The sequence below is a fragment of the Triturus cristatus genome, chromosome 9 (genome assembly GCF_964204655.1).
Source record: "Triturus cristatus chromosome 9, aTriCri1.1, whole genome shotgun sequence".
Taxonomy (NCBI): Eukaryota; Metazoa; Chordata; class Amphibia; order Caudata; family Salamandridae; genus Triturus; species Triturus cristatus.
Window position 1 is genome coordinate 229,459,003 of NC_140592.1, and position 20,587 is coordinate 229,479,589.

Below are 20,587 nucleotides of genomic sequence, written 5' to 3' on the forward strand. Positions count from 1 at the left end.
AAGTGTGCATTGATCACAAAAGGAAACACATCTGCATTGGGTGATAAAGCAATGCAGTTCATCTGAGGTTATCGTTATCACATCCTCTCCTCTTACAACTAATGGATGCTGAAGGGAGGTCAGTCCAGTGCACTGTGTGCGCCGGTGATTATGGCTGGCACTCAGTTAGGATCTCCTGTAGCGGAGAGGATGGGCAGGGGCCAGAGCCAATGTCACTTTCAGCAGCAAAATTTTGAGAGTTGGCATATTCGTAATATGCCAGTGCAAATTCCAGATGCGGCAAAACCCCAGCAGCAATTCAGGCACGTTGTTGCTGAGATCTACGACAACTAGGATATCTCGCGAGCAGAATTTGTTTTCTGGGATGTCGCACCAAGAGAATCGCACTGTAAGCATCCATAATGCTAATCCATGTAAGTACAGGGACAGACTGAGATTAGGTGTAGGCAACACAGAGTGTCATTCAAGAGCAGAGACTGAAATATCAGGGTCTCATGACCTGACTTCCAAAGCATTGCCTTCCCTCTGAACCAGGCCAGGCTCCTTCACATTTCTTAACTGACGAGATCCAACAGGGTACAGGGCAGTGCAAGGTCCCTTTCAGAGACAGTTTCACAGAGCACTGAGCAGCCGTTTCACTTCAAACAGGAAGAACAATTTCTATGGTGAACATTTCTTGTTTGAAGCACACACTTTGCATTGACAGGTGGAGCGCACTAAAAGCACAACCTGCAGTGCAGGCCAAGGGAGCACTAAACTCTTCACATTGCCCAACAATGCTCAGTCTGGATCTGGACTGCTGATGGACATTAGGGCATGAGACGTGCTCACTGTATCGACAAGTCACACAGAGCACCAAACATGATACCCGATGCTGATTTATAGAAAGTGATCCTGAATAGGGAAACCCCTATCTAAATACAAACAACTACAATTTTTTGCAGGCTGCATTTTTTCACTGAACCATGTTTTCAATAACCTTATGTTGTTCTTATTATTTATTGCAAGGGTATTTTGTAGTTTAAGTTTCTAAAATGCTTAGAAGACATATCACAACTGCAAAAGAGAGCTTGTATTTATACATATGCTGTTGTTTGCTGCTGGTGGTGCTGAGTTGCCACCTGCTCACCTGGCAGTACGAGAGAGGCGTGCTTGGCAGGTTCCTTGCCACACGTGACCCTATACTCGTTGATTTCCGCCTCCATCTCTTGCAGTCTTTTCATGGCGTCGGCGTAGTCCTGCTTCCGTTTCCGCTTCGTGTTCTTGTGCAGGTCCGGCTCACTGGCCAGCCTCTTCGCCGCTTCCACTATCTTCTGCTGCAGACGGAACTTGCTTTCGAGGCTCTGCAGAGTGGGGTCCTGCAACGAGCAATGGAGTGATGCTGGTCAGGCGCAAGCACGGATTCTGAATAACAACTGACCTATTTTTGGGGTAAACCCAGAACATAACTAATAAAAATAACTTGCTTCTGGTATTCGTGCTTACCGCCATGACAATGTGACGAAATATAACAATGACTGCAGTCAAGACTTATGCTTTCCACAGAAAGCTGACTGCATTGAGAGCGGAGCAGGTTCATGTACTCTACGTGAGGGGGCTGCATGTTCGGATAGTGAGAGCTGCATCTTTACAATGTCACAGATCTACATGCATATGTGTGGGGTGAATGAGCTGTGTGGATTAAGAGAGAGAAAGCTGAGTCTGCTGAAAGCGAGGGAGCTGCATGTACTGCCTGTGAAGGAGCTGTATGTGTAGACCGGCAGACAGTTGCATGTATAGTGAGGGAACTGTATGTAGAAGCAGTGAGGGACTGCATGGATTAATAGAAAAAAGCTCAATCTGATGGTAGCGAGGGAGCTCCATACATTGCCTGTGAGGGAGCTGTATGACTCAGCTGTCAGAGAGCTGCATGCTCAGTGAGGGAGCTGCATGTTCAGTGAGGGAACTGCATGCCTTGGCAGACAAGGAGCCACATGTGCAGAGAGTGGGGGAAGGTAATGAGCAATAACGACTGTCTGTGAGGGAGTTTTATGTGTAGACTGTCAGAAGACTGCATGCTCAGTGAGGGAACTGTATGTAGAAGCAGTGAGGGAACTGCATGTACTGCCTGTGAGGGAGCTGTATGCGTGGACTGTCAGTGTATGGAGAGAAAGTGAGGGAACTAGATGCATTGGCAGACAAGGAGCCGCATGTATACAGAGTGGAAGAAGAGAATGAGCGACAAGGACCGATGGTGAGGGAGGTGGATGGATTAACACTGAACAGGCTGTGTGTCTAGGCACTGGGAGAGCTGCAGGTATTGTCAGCAACCGAGCAGTATCTTCCGCAAGGAAGGTGCACGCACTGACGAGGGATCTGAATGCACAGGCAGTGAATGAGAAGTAGTATGCATGAAATGAAAATGACTGTGCCGATAACGAGTGAGGTGCAGCCACATATGTACAAACATTGAAGAAGCGCTGTGTACAGACAGCAAGGAAGCTGCATGAGCTGAGAGCAAAAAAGTATATACCGACAGTGAGGGGGACCTATATACTATCAGTGAGGGGCCTGTAATTATTTTTTGTTGTTATTTGTGCAGTTTTTCATAGAGCAAACTTTGCACATCAGATTCATTTTTCTAGGCGTGGTCAGAGTGATTTGCCCAGAATTATGGGATATTGACTCTATGCAGGGGCAACAACCTGGTTCCCCAGTTTCAACATTGACAGCTCTGACCGTTAAGCCACATCTCCTGTGCTACTTATTGCTGGTGGGCGAGTGACACATTCGGACAATGAGGACTTGTGCGTACAGTGCATGCATACAACTAGAACATTAAATGTAGCCACTAGCTTACCCACTTGCATTTACAAACATTTTTATGTATTCCATTTAGACTAACACGCAAGTAAGAATATTAAAGAGTACTTTATTGCCTCGCTATGCGTTAAACTTTGAAAACAGCTAAGTACCTCCTCATTTTGAAGCATGTTGTCATCTAGTTTAAACGTCGTGCCCATGCGTCGCCTGATCTGGGGAGGTTTCTCATCTTCACCCAGTGGGTATTCCACCGGAAGTTTGCCCGTCAGCTCCTGTGGAAGAGCAATCATTTAGTTACTTGTTATGTTAAGGGATTTATAAACCACCTGGTTACTCCAAGGAGTGTCCATGCGCTAGAGACGTAGCACCATATAACCACCCGGTAGACAAAATAATCCTGGAAACAAAAATGTGATGACTGCTTAATGCCACTTGAAGTCTTGAACCCCTAAAGGACTTCCTATAATGGAAGTATGGCGGGACACTAGGTCTGAAACAGGGAAACACAATACTCACCGCTTCACGCAAACACAGCTTCTTCAGCTCCTCCACCTTCTGCAGCAAGGCCTCGTGCAGCGCCTTCTCCTTCTTCTTGAGTTCCAGAATTTTCTCTTTCCTTTGTTCGTCGCTGGTTTCGGAATCTTGAGAACCTGCACGGAGACTGTTGTTATCAGCCCAAGTGTTTTACACAAGTACTTTAAGCCCAGGTGACAAAGGAGTATTATGCACTTGACTTGTGGCCATAAAACTGTGCATTTTGCAAATGTGCTTGATTTACAGAAATTAAAAAATGAAAGCTTTGGTAGCGCGTTTTTATACAAATGTGTAAGTTTACAAGCGCAAATGTGACGTGAATCAACAAGGCGGATGGACAAGGGAACAAATATTCAAATCATCCCATTTTTTTAAACTGGAGTGACCAGGAAATGGCACAGGTGAAGGACAGGAAACATTCACCACGAAGAGGTAAAGTCTGCATTTAACTTTGTGGCTTCACCAAAAAGGAGCAAATTATTTGCGCTAATAACTCATCGATGCCAAACTGGCTTAGGGAATATCAGAACATTTCTGTTGATAATGCTTTGATATGTTCAGGATGGTGCTGATGTCTGAAAGGGTATTTTTCAATTTAAAAGTCATAAAAATGTAGCAGACGTGTTGCTCTATCTAGCCCTGTGTCTTACATGCCCTCATGATCTACTACAATTACCAGATTCATACATCAGATCACGTCTCAAACTGTCTACCACTTTATTAAGTATGTACAGCACTTACAGCTAAAGGAAATAACAGGATATACATAAAAATACAAAGACAATGTTCCGACCTACAAAATCCTGAGCAAGTCCAGATGTGACAATAGTAAGTTGCTATTGCATCAAAGGCTTCAGCTCATTTCACTGCTTCCACGTTGCATGAGTCACAGAAACACCTTGCACGTGGCACATATGCTGTGTGTGTACCAGCCAGTGAATGGGCCACTAGACATATATGTATATTTTGCAAACCACAAAAGTAAGTCAATTTTTCAAGGAATGATTATGCAGCGCAGGCCCTTGTCGAAACATAACAGTCTGAAAGAGAATACCGGAATGTGGCTCTGAAGATGCAGTTTTGATGCTGGGTGTAGAGCAGTGTTGCCCAACAGAGCATGCAGTATCTACTGGGGGCCAGGCCACAAAAGAGTGAATCAATGATTCACACAAGAGCGAGTCTGCTGTGGAATATAAATTGGTTTCTGCAAAGATCGAAGACAGAAAAGGCTGATCTAGAAGGGTGAAGTCTCATGTTTTACATTGATCCAGTCACTGATAATTGCCCAGGGCCCATCACTGCCTGCCTCTGGTAACTACAATGATTCCCACTCTTAATGCCCCATCAATAGAGCCGAAGAATGGGCGTGGGATTTAAGGAAGCGGCCTCACTCCAGGCACAGGGCAGGCGGCATCGCAGTGCGCAGACATCGAGGGCAGGCTGGAGCGCAGTAGTGTGCAATTATCGAGCGCAGGCAAATATCGCTCCTTCATGGTTTGCGACTCCAGGGTTCAAACATTTTGGGGTACTATACCGTTTTACAGTGAAAATACGGTTAAGCTGATAAAGGAGTTATGTGGAATTATATTTTTTAATTAGTCTTTTTTATGTAGCTATCAAACATTTTGTTTTGGTTATGAAGTGCAAAAGAACTGCAGCATTATGGCCTTTTTTCATGTTCATAGGCTATTATATGTTTGCAAAAGTTGCTTATGCAGCTTTTACTGTTGCAAAGTATAGTTCACAAGTGTTTCTATTGCACAAAACAAGCCTGCTTATTTTATCCACATCCGAAGGATGAAGGAATGTGCCAGCAGAGCTGAGCCTCAAATGTGTGTGTTGCAGATTACACAATGTCTTGAGACATGGCACTATGCCGCTGGTATTTTACGGGTTACCAAAGACATGCATTATAGCACCCCACACACACACACTCTGATTCCCCCAAAAGTAGACAGGAAGTCGCATTAAAGAAAAATACCTTACTGGCAAAAAAAATCAGATGTTCACTTGTGAGTGAATCGTGGCAGAAATTCTGCATTAGACAACCGATTCCTCCAAACACCCAGAGTGGGATCCGCCAAAACTGAAAATAGTGGCACTTTTTTTCGGAAGTGTGCATTTTTAATATAGTTTGGGTGGAGCTGTTTTTTTCATTCACAGTTAATAATTTTCGGTAGACTGTAGTCCTTTACGTTAAAATGTGTTATTCTTACAAAACACGCAGTTTCCGTTATTATTGGGACTTTCTGTTACAATACAATGACCCCTTTTTAACATCACAGAGTGAGAGGTAGTTAACTGGAGTCTGCCAAATAAAGTGATATCACATTTTTATCTAAAAAACAAATGTCTAAAGAAAGAGTGTATGTTTGTACACTGGTTCACTGGACGGGCATGGACTGCGGTCAGCTCTGCTGCTTTTTGGGGGGCTACAATAAGCCGTGTGTCACAGGAATGCCTTATCCCGCCTCAGGCATCCCTATACCATGTCACTGGGCCCTGCATTGTGTAATCTTGGTTGAGCACAACCCCCTGAGCTATCAGACATCAAAGGATGGTCTGTAAAAAGAGCACCATGGGCTGGAAACTTGTAACGTGTGAGATGGGGTCGTACACTAGCCATACTTTAAGGGGCGCCTATCTCGGGGTGACAGAGTAGCACGAGGGGCCTGTTAATACACGCATCCTGCCGCCAGCCTCGTGGGCTCCCTGGCTCCTGCAGTGATAGCCAGGACGGAAACCCACTGGAGCCTGCAAGTGACCCTGGGGGGCTCTCTGGTGCCTGTGGTGCGAAAGCATTGAACACATGTAGCCCTTTCAATACACATTCCACTAAAAGAGCTCTGCCCGAGGGCTTGGGGTACCCCTGGTGAGAGAGTTCTACAGCCCCCTGCTTATTAGAGGTTGTTCAACATTAACCCCGGACACAGACAAAAGCGATGAACAATGCTCACTTTGTGTTAAAGTAAAGGCTAGTCACTCTAAATCACTCCTATTTTTAAAGCGCTCAGAGGCAATTCTGGTGTGTGCTACGTAAAAGGCCAGTTCTACTACAGCCATTATTAAAGGGGCGGTGCAGTGCCACTGAATGGCTGTGGTAACGCAGTGTGAGGCCGTGATTAGTGCTAAACAGGGCGCTATTTGGACTCCACAAATTTAAAATAATGGCTTGCGGGAATGTCAGGGGGCGCCCAGCTGAGGTAAATTAGGCACATCTCTGCTGACTTATCCGGAAAAGGAACATGGTAATTGCAGTGAAACTCTAAGGTTCTTTAGGGGCCCTTCCTTTCGTGGCCTCTCAGCTGAGCAGGTAGACTGGGTGGGACTGAAAGGAGGGTACTCTGACTGCATACACGAAGGCCAGGGAGGTTTTCCAGTCTCCTCTACACTAGAGTCTATACCTGGACTTTCTTTTCATCTCTCGGAGTTTCCAAGCTTCACATATTGACTACATTTTTGCTTCAGTTGTATTTCCCTGTACGCATTACCCGCCCCTTTTTCGACAAAATGTACTCTGGTTTCACCTGATCTCTGATTACTTCCTCCCCTGGGCTAAGGTTTGTCTTCCACCCTGTATAGCGCTCTGACGCTCTTTTTCCTCTGCCAAGTCGGCGCTTTACAAAACGTCATAAATAACAAATAACAATTCAGCAGGGCCAGGCCCCCAATCGTCTCGTCTGCAGAATGAACATTACCTAAAGAGATTAAGCTTCCATTGCTGGCCATAATGAGGGGGTTCTTCAGCTCCAGGGTCACCAGCTTGGACCCCCTCGGGGTGCCTGTCTCGCTCAGCTCCATCGCAATGTCGTCCAGACTTCTAGCCGAGGGAATCTTCGCCTGCGGAAGGAAGCACAGCCCCGTTAGTCTCTGTCTGTCGGGTCGGGAGGTCGCGCCGCGTGATATCTCGCACTCTGCCTTCAAAGGCCCTTCGCGCCCTCGCATCTTTGAATTGTTTGCATGCCTGTGCCAGGCCAGGGGCTATCGGTGAACCGTGGGGCTGCAGGGCGCTTGATTCTTTCGCGCCAAGTCTAAACGTGGGCATGTGGGCGCCACATGGGCTCGGCAGTGGGGTGTTAACGCTTCTATTTCATACACCGCCACATTTGGTGAGACTATTAGGGTACTAAAGGCTTTAATATAACCAGGGACATTAACTGCGTTGAAATACTGTTTTGCAATCGAAAAATAGAACACAGGATGGGAAATATAAAAAAGAAAATGGCTATTAAAGGAGGAGTCTCTTTTTTAGCAGGGGAGGCTGGCTTGTGTAGAATGTGTTTGGTTTTAACTATCTTTTGCATTGTTCTACCACTTAAAGAGGCCATCCAGTAAATGGTGCCAAGATATAGCATTGTGGCCCGGTGCCGAGGGCTATAATGACTGTTAAAGGCCCCGATGAGAGATAGAGGTGCGACCCCAGGGCATTCGTAGCCCTTTTGCCTGTGACTCGGGCCCCTAACTCGGGCAGGGGGCCTTTCATGACTGATACAGCCCTCGGAAGCTGGGTAACAATGCTAGACACTTGGTGATACAAGTGTGTTACACGTGTTCTTTTTCACCAGGGTCCCTTTAGATCCATTGCTTCACCTCGAGTGCTTTGGTTCGTTACAGGGCATGTCACGTGTACTTGAATATGAAGGGCATTCACAAGTGAGTGGATGTGCAATAGATGCTACACTGTCAGCACTGTGACACCCCGCTGCCCCCACCTCGCATCACTTCCTTTCTCCGTGAAAGGTATGCTTAGAGCTAGGTTCAGGGCCCGGTGCCATGCACACGCGGCTCGGATCCCGCGTGGCCCCCGGAGACGTCTCTGGCTGCTCACCTTGCTCTGCTTCCTGTCCAGGTAGAACTGGTGTTGGCTGATGGCCATCACCCAGATGGTCTTGATCAGGGAGTTGCTGGCATACCAGGTCTGCACCACCAGCCCGCTCTGCCCGAAGGTTCTCCTGGACCCCGAGATCCTGGGGGGGGAAGCAGATGTCAGGGTCAGCACAGGCTCACTCACAACCCCCCTCTCAAGCCGCACAAGCGGTCTGCTGACAGGCGCCACACTCAGGATCAGCTGTGTGCTATACAAACTGAGGCCTGCACAATACCTCCTGACACAAACCACACACCAAGGCCAAAGGCACCAGCTCCTGGCAGCAGTGTGCTGCCCACTGGGCGTCTGGGCTGAGGGTAGACTGGCACACCACATCACCACAATCTCTAGCAATTACTTTTGTCTCACAAAACATGAATACTTCTTTAAATGTGTGCGATTTTAGTTCATCACGCCCACGCCCTTGGAGCATTTCGGTTCCGGCATTACAAAGGCAGCCTGCACTGGGCAATATATACTTTTTTTTTATTACTGTGCAGTATTCTGACAGTTCCGACGCCAGCTTTGCATTAAATCGCTCTCTAGTGTTTCACCAAGTCTTATTGATTTCAGGTCTCTCAGGCTTCATGTATTCTTCGTGTCGAAAACACATCATTTAGATGCGAAAAAGGAAGTAAACAAGTTCAAATGTCTGGATTAAACATAAAAGCTTTTTTTTCTTTTACAGAAAAAACGATTTGTCAGTTTTCGCCATTTTAAGTAGATGTAAACACCAAATGTTACTATTAACCAATTTAATGATATTTAATATCTACGTCTGAAGGATGAAAGACTGAATTGATTTTGTGTGGAATCCGCCTTAAGATCAGACCAAATTCAGTGGCAAGTGCTTAAATCGTTGAGCCATCTGGCAGGCAATTTACATTACATTTACTATCAAAGTACTGGTGAGACTGATTGCCTAAATCAGAAAACAACTATATGGGGGAAAAACCTGTAAATACAGAGACAAACATGCAGGATATGAACTACAGCCACTTGTATAATGCAATTCCGCCGCAATGGTATTTTGTGCGTGATTACGGATGTAGCACTTGCCGCATAATCCACCATCTGCTACATAATGTGAGTTAAAATGACAACATTTTGAAACAATACCACACAAAATCAGCCTCATTAGAGCACACAATTTGCCTTTTCTTGCTGCAGAGGCTGCATAATGTGGTCCTTCATGGCCGCATTATTCCAGTGGCCTTTGCTTTAAAATGGGAGACGAAGACAGACTTCAGACTCTTTAATCTAACCTATCTTCGTTGAATAGGTCTCAGTATGGTCCCCCACCTGTTACAAATTGCACGGTCCACTGTGCGAGTGGACACTTTACATTGCTGATAGAAGGGAATCCGACACTACCATAGTAGCTCACAGCGTGTTGACTCATCTTACCAAAAAATATTGCACCATTGAGTTTCCAGTTCCTCTATCAATGACCACTTAAACAGTTTATTAGTTCAGATTATAATAGGTTTCAACATGGCCTATGGACTGAGAGCACACCCGTAAGGGTGCGTGGCTATAGGACCTGGACCCTTTCAAAGCCTCTTCCCTCCTGTGCTCTTACAACTCTTTGGATCAAGGCACGAGAGGCTGTGGGTAGCGCAGGGCGGGACTTCAGGGCCCTAATTTCGCAAGGCGTGGGAAAGAAAGCCTAGGACGCAATTGGGGTGACACTTCCACTCCCAATGTCGGGTTGGCCGCGGCTTTATAAGGCCGGCTGCAACCTATGCTCTCCCCTTTTGAGAGAGCACTGTCGCGTTACTAAGTGACCTGGCGATATCCTACTTACCCAGCCCCTTAACCTAGGGGTAGATGGGGTTCTGTAAGTTCACTTGATGTGGCCGGGATAGTGGTATAAAACACTGTATGATTTTAAGAAAAGGTGTATTCTTCATCAATTACTTGCTGGGGCAGCACTGAGGTGATGGGCAGCAATCCCTATTCTACAAGGACATTCACACTTGCTGGTGGCAATCCTGGCACTAGTGTACTACATTTTCTGTAGTCTATCATGCTGGCAACTAGGGAGGGCAGTAAAAAGTGTGTGAGAATAACCAAGCTTTAGTTTACAAAGGTGCAAAAGATGGGTGCGGGGAGGCAGCACTGGAGAGTCAGTGGACACCATTTTGTGTCACTGTTCTGATGTAGGTAGACTTGATTAGGTTGTTATGTTATATTGTTAGTTTTTTTGGTCAGAGGGGTGAAGGTAATACTTAGTTGATGGAGAAGGAGGGTGTGTCTGTGTGCTGTGGGTTCTGTTTGTACTCTGTTCAATTTTGTACTTCCCTGCTAAATAAATGTTAGCTGGAAATGCGTTTATTGGGGATGGAAATTATATCCTTGCTGGGACAGAAACTTTAATGTCCGTTTTCTAGCTTTGGCAAACAGTCGCAGACATCGGTCTTCGCGTTGACTCAAGAGAGAGAACACGGAAAGAATGGGTGACAATGAAGAGCTTTGTGACAACCCAAAGTTGATGAGAATGTGCTTGCAGATAATTGGGCCTCTTTTTTTTATTGTTGGACTCAGTTGAAGGAGATGAAGTCCAAGGTGTATTATGTGACAGTTTGTAGTCTGTCGAATAGGTATTGTGAGAGCAACTGACCTTTTTCATATGTGCACCCAGGTATTGTAACAGCATTCCACATCCATCCGGACTGTCAGCGCTTTAAATGGGCAGGTACTATCGGGCACTTCAATACGTGCATTTCTTTAACTTTCAAAGGAGAGAATCTGCACCTCTCAACGCAGAAAGAACAGTTATAATGGGAAAGTACTGGCACTTCTCAGTAGCAAAACAATTGCTTTGAGACAGAGAATACCCTTCTAATTGCCATTTCAAGCCCGTACTGCCCTAATCCAGCCCCAGTGTAGGAACCAACTGAAAGACACACGTCTTTAAAAGACACTATATCACAAGGCAGTAACAGGCCGCTTCTGCTCTCTGAAACCGGCTACCCTCCAATCACTCGTCGACTATATCTTTGCTTCTGACTTTCACAGCACTCCACTGCCTTTCGGTCAGGTTGGGCTTTAAAATACCACATACATGTGTCAAATGCAGCAGAGAGGTAGGAAAGGGGAAGTAGAAGCAACAACTTTGCATGGATCTGGGCCAGGAGCTCTTGCCTCCCATAAAGACTAAAATGTCAGTGCTATGAAGGCACAGAAGCTCGATTTTCTGGGATCCAAGCTACGTCTGTCTTCAGGATAATCCTAAAAGTGTCTGATGAATGCCTCTTGCAAGAATACTGTAGTAAAGGTCCAGCAGACAACAGGCTGCCAATCCCCTCCTAGGGAGGCATAAAACAAAATGTATTTTAATAGGGTGGCTAACTTGAAGGCACTGGGGCGGCCTGAGCTGGGGGTTGGGTGATGAAGTAGATTAACACTGTTGAGAGGATTTAGGCATAAAAAGCATCAGGCTGCGGAAATATTGGATGGTTTTTTATAGACCCACTGTTTGCAGAAGGTCGATGTGATTATGTTAACTAAAGACCTTCAGCTGTTAAGCAAACTTTAAAGTAGATGATCAATACATAATGAATAATTGATATTGTTTAAAAGAGAAAGTGTATCATTCTGTGCCAAACCACTGACTATCAATGGGCGGCTGAGATCGCAGTGCCCAGAGCATATTCTATATGAAATAAAGCAACAGCTTTGTATTGGAGTTTTGAATTGAAGGCACATGGATGAGGTGGTGCAAATGAACTTCAATGGCTGAGACAGGGCACACTTCCGGCTGCAGTTATGTGAACTAAATAGGTCTCACCTGCGAGGATCGTGGACTTCTACAGCAAATTTCTTTTCTCTGAAGTATAAATTCTCCAGCTGCTTCCACTGAAATAGCTGAGAGGTGAATGAGAAGATATTTATGTTACAATCATGCAATATATTGAAATTCTACAAAACATTACAATGACTTTGAAGCTTTCGTATTTGCCTCTATCAAGCAGACATTGTGTGCTCACAAACCCAAGAGACGCATGTTGACAAATACAGAGTCCACATTCTTTTCTAACTGCTTTTCTTGCGATACCTTGGCACACCGTGCAATTATCTTTTTTAACATATTTATTTTTTTGGGTTACCATCCCAAGGCTAGATGAGAAGCCGCGCATAGGACTTTGTCCAGTATTGAAAGGTAGCATGTGGAGGAGCGGGTGGGTGGATAGGGAGACCGTCCATGACAACCCATCAGCTACGTAGGACTCCTGAAGAGATGATGCACTTGGTCTAAAGAATATCGGTTGTGGGGGCGAGGTGAGGTTTGAGAGGTGGGGAGTGGGGGAGGTTTTTTTTGCACCCTTTTAAGGTTCTGTTTGAGCTAGTAGAACTCAAGTTGAGGGGCAGGGGATCCCATAACGATAAATGAGAGGGAAAATGACCAGTGAGATAGGGTAAGAGGGTAATAACAGCACGCCTTGCTTTGTGAATGGAGGATAATGAAAATAACTCTTTCTGCAGGGGTGAAAACTCCTCTTTCTTGTGTGGCAGGCTGGGCAGTAGGCCCAGGACATGCACAAAGGACAAAGTTGCTGTTAATTCCCTAAATTTAAGAATGGAGCATTTCAGGAGGCCAATCCGAGGCAGCGTGAAAAAACACAGGTTGAACTGGATTATTTTGTTCAAAAACTTGGCAAATACTTTTTTACCAAGCCTCTTTTGCGTTCATTATCGCACACGAGAGTTCAGGATGCCTATGGAGCAAAGCTAGTTTTAGGGTTGTGCTGTGTGTTCAGCAGTTTTCAGGCAACAATTAAAATATCAAGATATTTCTGGTGATAAATGTTCCTTCTGGAAAGAGATGGATCTTTGTCTAGTGGCCATTTTGACTTATCATTAAGTAATGCAGAGGGTTAATATGCCTGTTGCAAAGAACATATACAATGCACATCACAGAAATGTATTTATGTGGATAGCTCGGTGGGTTACAAATGCAAAAACAACCGTTTATGGACAGAATACAGAACAATGTCATACATTCACCCCAGTACAGAGATCTGGGCCTAAATCCATAGTTGTTTTGCTCACCATGCCGTTCCAGTTTGAACCCAGCCATATGCAAATCAGTCTTGACCCTGTGCCTCTTGGGTACAGTCCAGCCCAAACTGCCAAGCCAGGTCCTCCCTGGACTGGAAACAAGCATCCTAGGACCAGTTTCGGGGTTTCACCCCTCTTCAGCCAGGATACCTTGATTCCAGTGGCATGGAGAGCACGGGACCCACGTCTGGGCATACCCTTCCCACTCGGGGTGATAAATGCAAAAACAACAGCTCGGTGGGTTACTGCTTGTGTCACAGAGATCCTTTTGTTAACTTGCAATTCATAAATTACAATCCTAATATAGCACAGTGAACTATGAATTGTTATCAAAGAGCTGCTTGCAAACTGCATGGTACACGTTAGAACTTTTTATTTTTCCTGGTCTTTCGTTATCTAAATGTTGCTCAAAAGGGTTTGTTTAGGTGGAAATAGAAACTTATTAGTAATGCTAACCCCAACAACTGGGGTCAATCCCAACCACTGTGAGATAAGAGAGAGTTTGGGGAAGAGAGAATGGAAGGATGTAGATTGAAGAGAGGCAGGAGGATGAGGGAGAATTAGAGGAGAGCGGAAAGGGAGAAAGGAAAGTGGGAGAGATAAAAAGACACTAGGAGTATGGTGAAGAGAGAGGAATGATAGGTCGAATGACTAGGGCATAGGTCCAGTGTCGCAGGGGCTCAGAAGTGCAAGGAGCCCGTTGCACCCCTGTAATGGGTGTCTTTTAATACTAACCCAAAGGTGAGGTGAGGCCAATTTTATCCTGGCTTAGATCAGGGATGATGGAAGCCTTACTATGCCATTGATTTTGGTTGCTTGTACGTGGCACACATATTAAGTTGTTATTTGTCTTCAGAGCACGCAGCCTTGACTGTAGTGCACGAAGCACCATTATTGCCTCACATAAAGGAACACAAATTAGAGGGAACATTGGTTGTGACTGAAAGTGCGAAGAATTGGGTAGGGCATAGAGACGGTGGCCTTCACACTGTGGCGCGGTCTCTGATCGAGCACATGTAATTTAGGAAACGTTTGCAGAAATTCACACACAAAGACTCATTAATTTCACATGTCAGATCAGAAGCTCTATACTTGCAAATGCTTCTCTAAAAAGAAAATGTGTGGTCCTTTGTACATAGATTCCAATAATGGAGCCAACTACGATAACTTCACCTGCAATGTGCTCAAAGGCATTGCCTAGAGGGAATGAGGTGCTGACCATGAATACATGCGCTTCACTCAAGCCGATATGTGGGTTTATGTTTGCAGACTCCATGACACATCCTTTGAGGTCACACTCAGTGCTACATTCGAGCCTGCACTAACATTGGGCGTTCACCAGGGCTCGTTGGTCCAAAGCAAGAGAAACAAATGCAGAAAGAGGAGACATCAGGGAGGAGAGAAAGATAGTGAACAGGGACAAAGAGAGAAAGCTGTCTACAAAAAGGACCTGACGGAGAAAGAGAAGAGAAATGATGGAAGAAAGAGGTATGAGGCGGAATTAAAGCTCGGTAGGCTCTGTATTCGACGATCCTGGCATGCGACGCCCTAGACAGCAGGCTCCCAAGAAAAACCTTCAGCCCTTGCCCTCTTTTCCACATCTATTTCCTCTTACAAATCAACCAATCAAGAAGCTAAACCTACTGTACTCAACTATGTCTATTGCCCCAACGCTACTATAGCGGTAAAACGCCCGGAAGCAACCTTCTGAGGCTGAGCAATGGATAACTGAAAGCGCTTCGTGATCATACAAATAATGGTAATGCGCTACACAAATGCGCATAACATAACACAACACACTAGATTAAAAAAAAGACATGCTTTTGCGTGCTATTGCCAAACTGATCACAGGCAGCTACACCGAGAGCCATGCAAACCGCATACGAGCCCTTCCTGGTGTCAATCTGCATGCACCTTCTCCTACACACCAGAGCACTGCTGCCCCCCGGCGGCCGGTTAGGTATGTGCACTCTCAGGACGACCCATTTACCTCTGCCGGGATGTTGTTACTCGCTACTGTCGACGGTCCTTACGACCCACTACTCACTGCAAAGCGTAAACATCACTCCCCTCCGACAGATTCATCAAGGGTGGAGCAAACACGAGTGTGCACCACATGATAGTGAACGACCTGTGATTTAATAAATGCGACTGGCAACCACTGACCGCGAGCCTGGCACTCTGAGGGAGGTGGCTTCCGAATAAACTCTGGGGTGAGTGCACGGGCAGGAGGCTAGAGAAGCGATGGCCTCTCTGCGCTGCTACTCTGGTCTCAAATGGGGGTCGGGCTCTCTAACTCAGTTTTACAAATCCAGCTAAATTATTTGCAGCATAATCAATCGGGGTAACATCCCAGAAACTTTGGACTGGTACAAAAAAAACGTGCTAATCCACTGGCTAGTGGAATACTGATAATTCACACGAATACATATAAGGAGCAAACTGATTTCACGTTATCTCTGATGCTGCCATTATAAGTGGTGTACAAAAAAGACATTTTCACAAGTGGAGTACAAGCTGTTTGTCCTATTCCGTAGTGCACAACCAGCAAAATGCCGAAAACGGATTTAGCATGTTTTGTGCACAGCTAATTTGTGTTTGTGCCCCTCTAAGTACGCAAATCTACTTATTCCCGGGGCCTCCCGAGCAAGTCACACTGCCTGCAAGTGCCTACGGTCTCGGGAGCAATCTTACCCTGAAAGCAAATATGTTGTAATGCACACTTCGCCGAGGTATTTCACTGCGGGTGTTAAACAGAAGGGGAAATAAAACACTCATGCGGGAGCGCAGAACGATTCACACAACTGCTGTGTCCTTCACATGTTACAGAACGGGCGTGCGCTGAATGATTTAGAGCCCCTAAGCAAGTCAGCGTGATCGGTGCATTCTAGATTAACAACACCACTCGAAAACACGCCTAGTAGATAAGCTTCACGGCGCGATGTTATTAAGTGGCTCCAGACACTGCACAATGGGAACGGTCAGTCGAAGTGCCCATCGGCTGCGAGTGCTCTGCAGTTCTCCAGCAGCGCTTTAAAACTTTGCTCACTCCACGCCTGTGTGACAGTCATGACAGCGCGACCACCCTCTTACCTCCCACAACATTGGCATCTCACGCTTACCTCTTTACACGTGTCCAGACGGCGTCCACTTCCATTCCTTTAAACCCATACACACACGTCTGGAAAGTGAAGTAAAATAAAAGAAGCGCGTGGCGTGCTTCTGGCGCTTCGTGCCTCTTCGGACTGGTTCAGCAGACACCTAGGTGCAGCCGCGACCTCCCTGCTCGGCCCTCCCCCTGCTGACACCAGCTGACATCACGAGCTGCACCCCTGCCCCTCCCCGCCCTCTTCGGGAGATAAGGCTCCTGGCACAGGAGGGCCCTTGCCCGCGATGTGTCACGAATCAAAGGGTGAGCTCGAGAGTGCGCCGAGCTCGCCTGAAGTGAAGCCACTTTCACGTCACTAAAGTGAGCTCCCGGCTGCTGGCAGCTCAGTCTCTGCTCCACCCTGCTGAGACATCTCAACAAATGAGGAGGAACCGGTTACACGGGAAGTGTAACCGTACACCGCCCGTGCCCTCACCTTCAGCACACTGCACTGCGAGGGCAAGCAAGGCCTCTGTGCAGCGCCGATCCATAATTTACAAGTCACAGAGGAGCTAGCCTCCTTTGTGGGCATTGAAACGTGCGCTGACAGGCAGTCTGTCACTTGACACGGTCACTTCAAAGATCCCCGTACCGGGACAGTCAAGCGCGCCCACTAGTAGGCGCTAGCATGGGGACACGCAAGGACGAAAATGCGTGCCAGTGGGCAGCTGGGTTGGGATACAACAGACGATTTGAATGAGGTGGTAGAGGGCCAGGTTTGGACTGGACAGGGAACCTGGCATGGACAGGAGTCTGCCTGTCACAGGCATGTGTTGAAATGGGGGCGCAGAGTGAGAAGTCGGCATGACAGCCGGTACATAAGGTGTGTTCTGAACAGGGCGACAGAGGAGGCAATACATACATGGTATTGGTTAGAGGGGGCAGGGCACCAGGTATGGCCTAAATACTATAGAAGAGAGCAGCCAGCACACCTGTAATGAATTGGGGGTCTGGAACCAGGTATAGCTGGAAAAGGAGGGGGGGGGGGGCAGCAGGGCGAGGATGTGTTTTTAGACGGAAAGAGCGTGGGGTGGGCCTAAGACACCAACTCACAGTTGGCCGAAGTTTCTGAGATCTTCTAGTAGTGCTGTAGAGTTTGGGTCAGTGCGGTCCAGGTGAAAATGTAGGACTCTGAGGAAGATGAAGGAGCTGTGGTTGGGGATGAGGGGAGGGGGAAGTCTGCAATAGTTTTGGGGAAGTAGGTGCGTGGCCCTGAAGGCTGTAGATGAGGGTATCGCGCATGGTGCAGAGGGGAGCAGCAGAGGCATGGGATGCAGGAAACACGTAAGGAGCTGGTTGGGGGGAAAAGGGAGTAAGAGAACCAGACACGTTTCCAAGAAGGGGGAGGGAACAATGCGAGAAATAAATCCAAAAGTGGTGAAAAAGCATCAGAAATACAACAAAGGCACAGAGAGAAAATCAAAGAGAGTGAAAGTGGCAGAATGAGAAAAAGGCACATATAAGTGGGAAATGAGTGACAGGAGGTACAAAAATAGCTCAAATGAGCAGAAAATGAGTACAAGAACAGATACCGAAGCAACGCAAATAAGCAAAAAAAAGATTGAGAGGAGATAGAGAAACGGAGCAGAAAGAGTGGAAATAGAGGGAGCTGTAGAAATGAGCAGAAAGAGAGTGAGTGGAGATAAAGTGTCACAAATGAGCAGAAAAGAGTGAAAGGAGAGACAGAGAACGCAACAGAAATGAGCAGAACTGAGAGTGGCAACGTAGAACAGCAGAGGCAGGCAGAGTCAGCGGCCAAAAAACAGTTTCAAAGGCTGAACAAACCTGAATGAGGAAAGCAGCAAGGGGGGCTTATGCTGAATATGTTGCGAAGTCCATCTCCCTGCCATGTCTGCTGCCAGGCTGCCCTCCTCGCTCCTCAGTGATCTGCCTCGGGCTAGAAGAAGCTGCGCGTTGCCGTCATGGGCAGGGATGGGGCAGTGCCCTTCGGAGGGCGCCCTCTCTTCCACCCACTGCTGTCTGCCAGTGATTAGCAATTATGAGCTGATCGCACTGCCACGTTTGCCACTGCAGAGGTGTGGCAAGGGGGGCCATGGGGCCCAATGCAAGCAAGGGTAGTGGTCGCCGCCCGCTGTTTGCGTAAAAAAAACACACATCCATCACTGTGGTGCAGTGTGTTTCTCGCTCCCCAGGGTCCCGGTGCCACTGCACCTGCTGCACTATTGATAGCTAAGCCTCTACATGTCTTATAACTACAAGAGGGATTTGTGTCAGCGTGTTCCACCTCTTCACTGATAAACAATATTTTTCTTACGTATACATTGTACAGAAACACTAAAGCTAGTTTTTGCTGTTGACTCTTGAGCTCTGGGCGCTCTCACTTTTCACCTGGTGCCCTGCATGGTCTCATGTGAAAAGGAATTAGAACAGAGCAACCCACAGAACGGAACAGCTGAAGGTGAGGGGGAGGCGGAAACACAACCCAGAGCACACACAACAGCTGCCGAAAAACTACACAGTAGCAGCCTTGGAAATAGGAAGGACGAGCGGGGAGTCTGCCGCGAACACCAAAATCGCCGTATTCAACATTGAGCTTCAAGTAGATCAGATTCGGCACCAGGTGCTGAAGAGGAGCCTGCGGAAGGACTTTATAAACAAGCATTGGCAAAGCCAATAGGTCTTGGCCTAAAGAGGCCGAACTCTTCACTTTGCCAATGCTTTTTGCCACTGGCACAGGAACGCAGACGGAGAGATTAGGGGAGTCCGAAATTCGTGGTTTTTGCGTTTGCGTAATTAAGACAAAATTGCGCTAAATACAAATCCATCATTTCGTGCGATATTTTAGAGCAAAATAAATCCTTGAGTCATTTTTTGGCGCAAGGATGCATTTAAACTAGATTATCGTGAACAACAGCTGGGGTCTATTACAGAAGGTGCCCTGGGGGCGCAACGGGATTTGGCAAAGAACTGATTAATATCCACCACTCAAATTACTTTCATATTCCACTATACTAATTCACCACTAATCCTTATGGGTTCTGGAGTAGCGTGCTACTCGCCAAAGAAAGTGCTTTTTTAACTCCCATCCGATTGATCTCAGACGAGGCTGTAATTCAGGAAAAAAGGTTAAATAATCGACTGACTTAAAATATAACAAACTTTCTAGTGTTTCTGGACCGTATCCTTATGCGACACAATATGGAGACTTACAGTGGAAAACATATGGAAAAAGCAAAATCTCTAACCTAGATGTTATTCATTTTAAGTAGGGTTTTTTAATTGGGAATAGAGGAGAGGAGGAAATAACATCACTTCATTAGCCAGATATTCAAAAGTCACTGACTTGTGGAAGAAAAATTAAAACGTATAGATCAATCGGATGGGAGTTAAAAAAGCCCATCACTATTCTAAGCCAATAAAAATGCACAAAATAGTATTTTATGGCAGCCATTGTCACCGCCTCAGGCTTGGAAGCCTTTCAGATGATTTTTTTTGCTCTTCCCTTTTGCAGAGGTCATAAACACATGGCCGTTCATCTACAAGTCTTGTTTGTTTATGTTTGTCTAATTCCTTGAGGATATCTATGTTCTAGCCTGGATGCTAGAAAGTTCTCCGTAGCCTGGTTTCCATTTCTGTTTTCCTTATTTTAATATGTTTGCTCTGTTTAGGATGTTCTAATTCTACAGTTCACCTGTGTACATATCCAGAAACAATTTGGGTCTATCTATTCTTTATCCGGTTGATAGCCGGTAGGCCTGGCTCCCTTACAGAGTTCATCATGACCAAGTCCGAACTTGTCGTACGGGGCATCAGGCGTTTCCCCAGGAGGCTGGATGGGTGGGGGCCGGTTTTTGTTACTGGGGGACGTTTTTGTAGCAGTGCAGCAGTCCTGAGAGCACCTGCTGCAGAGTTCCTGGTATATACAATAGTTTTCAGGCAACTATAAAAGTGTCAAGATTACTCTGATGATTAATGTACCTGCTGGAGAGAGATTTGAGGTTTGCCTAGTGGCAGTTTTGGCTCATCTAAAGTAGCGCAGAGGGTTAATATGCCTGGTGTAAAGGACTTGAACCATGCAGATCACAGAACAATATTTTATGTGCATAGCTTAGTGGGTTACTGCTTATGTCACAGAGACCCTTTTGTTACTGTGCAGTTCACAAGTTACAATTATAAGCTCTCACAGTGAGCTATGAAGTGTCATCAAAGAG

General features: G+C 46.3%; 1 protein-coding gene across 3 annotated transcripts in view; it reads right to left on the reverse strand.

The window, feature by feature from the left end:
• The window catches only part of FRMD4B (FERM domain containing 4B), a 558,786-nt gene that overhangs the window by 22,000 nt on the left and 516,199 nt on the right, over positions 1-20,587 (reverse strand). For all 3 annotated transcript variants that reach the window (XM_085624792.1, XM_085624790.1, XM_085624791.1), the window contains exons 12-17: positions 11,997-12,073; positions 8,165-8,303; positions 7,035-7,176; positions 3,319-3,452; positions 2,955-3,074; positions 1,130-1,358 (exon numbers count right to left, since the gene is read on the reverse strand). In XM_085624792.1, the coding sequence (XP_085480918.1) occupies positions 1,130-1,358; positions 2,955-3,074; positions 3,319-3,452; positions 7,035-7,176; positions 8,165-8,303; positions 11,997-12,073 (841 nt within the window). The remainder of the gene's footprint in view (positions 1-1,129; positions 1,359-2,954; positions 3,075-3,318; positions 3,453-7,034; positions 7,177-8,164; positions 8,304-11,996; positions 12,074-20,587) is intronic.